The sequence below is a fragment of the Lolium rigidum genome, chromosome 1 (assembly GCF_022539505.1).
Source record: "Lolium rigidum isolate FL_2022 chromosome 1, APGP_CSIRO_Lrig_0.1, whole genome shotgun sequence".
NCBI lineage: Eukaryota > Viridiplantae > Streptophyta > Magnoliopsida > Poales > Poaceae > Lolium > Lolium rigidum.
Genome location: NC_061508.1, coordinates 21,049,728 through 21,054,452, shown reverse-complemented (window position 1 = coordinate 21,054,452; position 4,725 = coordinate 21,049,728). Strand labels below are relative to the sequence as shown.

Sequence of the window (4,725 nt, the reverse complement as noted above, 5' to 3'; positions counted from 1 at the left end):
ACAATGACAAGGCGTTTTAATTTTCACTTTGCATAATTCAATATCATACGAGAACCAATCTATGGTTAGATGGTTAAGATGGCAGTGGCACCTCTGGCCCGCCAGGGATAAACCCCAGGTGTGACGCTTTGGCGTCTCATAAAGGTGGAGGCAATGTTCAAGTCGATAGCAGTCTCCTAGACTCAGTTTGGTAAGTGTATGCACGTATTTGTGAGCGTTTGTGTCTGTATCGTGTGTCGCAAACTTAATTTCAACCTCATACATTGAAAGCAAGAATTTTCTAGTGGCCTCCAATGGTCTCTTCAAGTCCAACTCTCCAAGTTTCAACAATCTTTACTGTTATGTATTTTCTCTAGCTGCCAAATCGGTACAACACCACTTTAAACAATCACACAATAGATACAACGATTTTGCCACAAAGAACCACTTCTAGTTTATGTAATCTGGACAAGTGCGAGAGAATGAAGAAACTTGTCCCAAACTGATGGGAGTTGAGGGCAAAAATCAGAGGAGCCAAATCAGATCGTGGAGGCATATATCCCCGGCAGGTATGATCCCCGGCGGCCGCTGTGACCAGGCCAGCGCAGCGGTGTGTACCACCAGCTCTATGCCACCACGCTCGTGCTGCTCCTCCCCCACGTTTTTTTCCATCTCCGGCCGCCTCCGCGGACAGGTCGGCGTGATTGATCCAGCGACGACGAGCACTTCTTTCCTCACCGCCACCTGCCGCTCCACCCCGCATCTAAGTCGCTTCTTCCCTGTTGCAAACAACATCTGCTACTCCTCATTCGCAAGGCAAGATCTGCTACTCCTCATGGTTACAGTTCTCTGCTTCAACCCAAGCATTGTTTTTGTTCTCCGCCAACATCTCATTCGTGTTTTGAATTGAGAAGAAAAGATTCAAGGAGTTTCATCTTGAAAGCAAACGATTTGTGGAATTGTGGTGTTCCATTGCTAGTTAAAGAGCCTCCACCTTTGGCATCTCCTATCTCACGTTAAAAGAGATGTTGGCTCACACATATAGTCCTTCCGCAAACCATCTCTATGTATATAACTGTCTATGAAAAAAATACTCTTTGCATGATTGGTGTTTTAGTTAAGGCAGAACATAGTCCTTCCGCAAACCATCTCATTGGTATCTTTTGCATATAGAGATCTAAATGTTATCATTTTACTCTTCCTATGTCAAAAGATGGACATTTTGCTTGAAGTACGTTAAAACAAATGCAAACGCTGTAAATGCAAGCTAAGATGCCATGATATAGTTGGTGTACGAAAGCTAACTCACAATTTTGTTTCCAAACGCCATGGCCACCTGATCAACGTGTAATATTCGATGACATTTCGTTCACTACTCATATAAACTAGTGAGTAAAAATATCCATATTTTTTGGGATGAGCATTTGGTGCACATGAGCACTAGTGCTCTCAGTTTTTTAAATATTAAAAAAATTATGTATTTATGTTTTAAAAAATCATCATATTTATTTCATGAATACATACATATGTTCCGAATACTCGTGAGAAGTTTCGGTAAAAGTTGCATTGTATTTTGAGCTACATGAAAAAAAAAACAAATTTATATCTACATATAGGGACGTATATTTGTCAGAAATTTATATTTTTTTTTGTATAGCTCAAAATATAACATATTTTTCTCCAAAATTTCTACCGTATCTTCAGAATGTTTATATGTATGTAGGCATTTAATTTTGATTTTTTTGGTATTCAAATAATATGATTTTATAGTACCAGGAGCACTAGTGCTCATGTGCTTAAGAGACTTTTCGTCTTTTTTGCAGGAAACGTGTAACCCATACAATTGCGTTGAATACGGATACAGATTTGGTGATCTGGCACGTCTTTCATCTTTGTGAGGCAGGAGCAACGAGGATCTCAGGCTAACATACGAAAAGTAATACGCCAGGCGTGATTTGAACATTACTTTTGCCATTTTGACTCGACAGTTAACTGTTGTGCGTAAGGCAGAGCAGCAACATTCAGAAACAGTCAGAGCAAATAAATGATTTTAAGGAAATACAACCCAATAATCCAGCTCTTCATCATAGGAATCGACAGTCCAAAGCTGCGACCAGAAGCTATGGCAAACGTATTGATAGTACAGGGCACATGACCGATCGGAAAACAAAAGTAAATCACACAATCCTTTCCAATTCCCTCGCGTAGCCGAGGGTCTGGGTGATGACCGGCGCTGCCGGTATCTCCTTGCAGGGCTGGGACTCCTTCACCTTTTGGAAGAAGACCGAGCCGTTCTTGACATCCCACTCGGGGTGCTCCTGTGGACAACATAGTACTTAGAATCTGTTGTGGATACCACATAATTCACATGGGGACATGGAAAATGGAAGGGAATGGAATGGAATTTACCTCTGCGATGTACTGTTGCAGTTCTTGGTCAGAACTGAACATAAACATTTGTTTCGCATCGCTTATTGACAGGTAATCATACCCCTTCTCGCTGCATCCAGCAATTTCATCTCTGCATGCATACAAAATCACAGTAAGGGTCTGCATATAGCATCCACCGATAGATCAAACAGGAAGCGGCAGTATCAGCAACCCACTTACCTAACTGTTTTTGCGAGAAGGTCCATGAAATACACATAGGTTTCATGTGGGACTGCCTGCCGAGCAGTCAACACTCGGTTGTAGGCGCCTTCCATGAAGGACTGCTCAAGCTCAACTGCATGCTTGATGCAAAGATTATCTAGTGCTTTGGCTGGCAGAAGCTCCAGCTCAGTGTGGAACTCTGCAATTCTATTCTGGACCAGTAGCCTCAGAAGATTAAGACCCAAAATTGGGTATTCCTCTGGTGATGAGGGAATTATGCCACTGCATGCATTAGGATGATTTAGTATGATGTATGACGATATATGCAACAATTGTAACATGCTCCTGGGTCAAATATTCAACAAAGTAGTTATAAACAAAGTTCTGAAAGCAAATGTTCAACAAAGAATTAGAGGTGAAAACTTTCTAAAATAGTGAAACAAAATAATTTTGCCAATCTGGCAAGTATATCAGCTCGCCGCTAACTTAATAATAACAATCATAAATTCCCTACCCAGCCAATGTTTTTAGTTCCATTGGCCAACTCTGAACCCAGCACAGTTAGCACTATACAACTCATGCAAATCTCACTCAATAAGCTATTTTGGGTTTAATTCACAAGAGAACCTATCAAATTTCTGTTGTTTGACCTTTTTTTGGAAGTTTTCTTCGGTTTGACCTTGTTACTAAATAATAAGCCAATGGATGAGATAAAACCGGGAACAACAGTAGAACACATGTGCTAAATAACAGCCTACCCAATGGACAGTCAGCAAAAAGAAGTGACAAAGTAGTAAAGAGGAACTAACCATGTGTCCATGTAATATGGTTTAAGCTGGCAGAAGTCCCGTTCAAATGCATCTTGGTCTTCCATCTTCACGCTCAGAACAACCGCATGCTCATAAATGTCCCCTGAAAGGTTTCAGCTTTCCTTAGTACTTGCTCCGTAAACGATATCTGGAAGGTTTGCGAAGAAATTTGCTGCCTAACCGGATGTTCGCTAGATAGTTGGACCATACTAATCTAGACTAGATAAATTATTCGCAATTAACAACAGCACGTAAGTTACATCAGTGCGCATAACTGTTAATGTGTGCCTAGTGCCCACACATATATCAACAAACATGTCAATGAACTGTAAGACGATGTCATGTTTTATATCATCTCAATGAAAAGGCTGTTATCATCGGATGTAAACATCTAATTCAGTATCCTAGATCTCGTGCAAGAGGAGCAATATCGTCCCAGAGTTTGCATTATTATGAACCAACAGCGAGCATAAATAACGATACACTAGACGGGCAACAGTTGATCCGAAAGAACAGTTGCCTTACTCGCGGTCGTGAGCTCCTCGACGGCGTTGGGCGTCTGCTGAAACGACGGCGGAAGGCTGGGGAACTTGGTGAGGAGGACCTGCAGAAAAGGAGGGCGGAGTGTTCCAGATGTCAATCAAACCGTAAGAATTCCACCTCCCACGCGGGGAACTCAGCTACGCTCTCAAACCTAGTAAAAATCGAGTCTTTCGGCCCCGAATCGAACAAATCTCGAAAAAAAGAAGATGGGGCGAGATCCGTCGACCCGATGGAGGGGAGGGGAGGCGGTGGGCACCTTGAGCTGCGAGAGGAGGTTGGCGCAGACGTCGAGGTCGTTCCGGGCGTAGGCCGCCTTGAATCGGGCGAACAGCTGCGTCACCTCTACCAGCTTCGGATCCATCGGCGGCGGCTGCTCGAGCTTCTCTGTTCGTTCGGCTGGAGGTTCTGGTGACCGTGATGAGGAGGCTTTGCCTTGCGTGTTGGGTTGGGTTGGGCTAATATTGGACCGACACTGGTAGTAGGGGAGTGCGATACGGGATCGGAGTTTGGGCCGACTCCAACCGGAGTTCGTATACGACCCGTATTCTGACTTGTGGGTCCCCCTCCTGGCTTCTGACAGCTAAAGCCTGCTTTTTTTTGGCAGGTATAAGTGCTAAAAATGATTTTACGAGATCAAATTTACCTTCACCGACCAACTCTAACAATTCGCACGTAGCCATGAGAGATAAAGAAGAACTTATGAGATTGAGTTGTCTACTTTTTAGGTTATACTGGCATGCCACATATTAATTGTTGGAGTTGGTTCACAAAGGTTTCCTCACTTAAACTCGATGTCTTGGTT

General features: G+C 43.0%; 1 protein-coding gene across 1 annotated transcript; it reads right to left on the bottom strand.

Moving 5' to 3' along the window:
• Nucleotides 1-1,930: 1,930 nt before the first annotated feature.
• Nucleotides 1,931-4,356, bottom strand: LOC124668913 (26S proteasome non-ATPase regulatory subunit 8 homolog A-like). The gene is made up of 6 exons (XM_047205805.1): nt 4,180-4,356; nt 3,906-3,984; nt 3,381-3,483; nt 2,590-2,853; nt 2,389-2,500; nt 1,931-2,297 (listed from the first exon to the last, which is right to left on the bottom strand). Exons 1-6 carry the CDS (start codon nt 4,282-4,284, stop codon nt 2,157-2,159), a joined length of 804 nt encoding a protein of 267 aa, XP_047061761.1. The 5' UTR covers nt 4,285-4,356; the 3' UTR covers nt 1,931-2,156.
• Between the last annotated feature and the right edge of the window lie 369 nt (nt 4,357-4,725).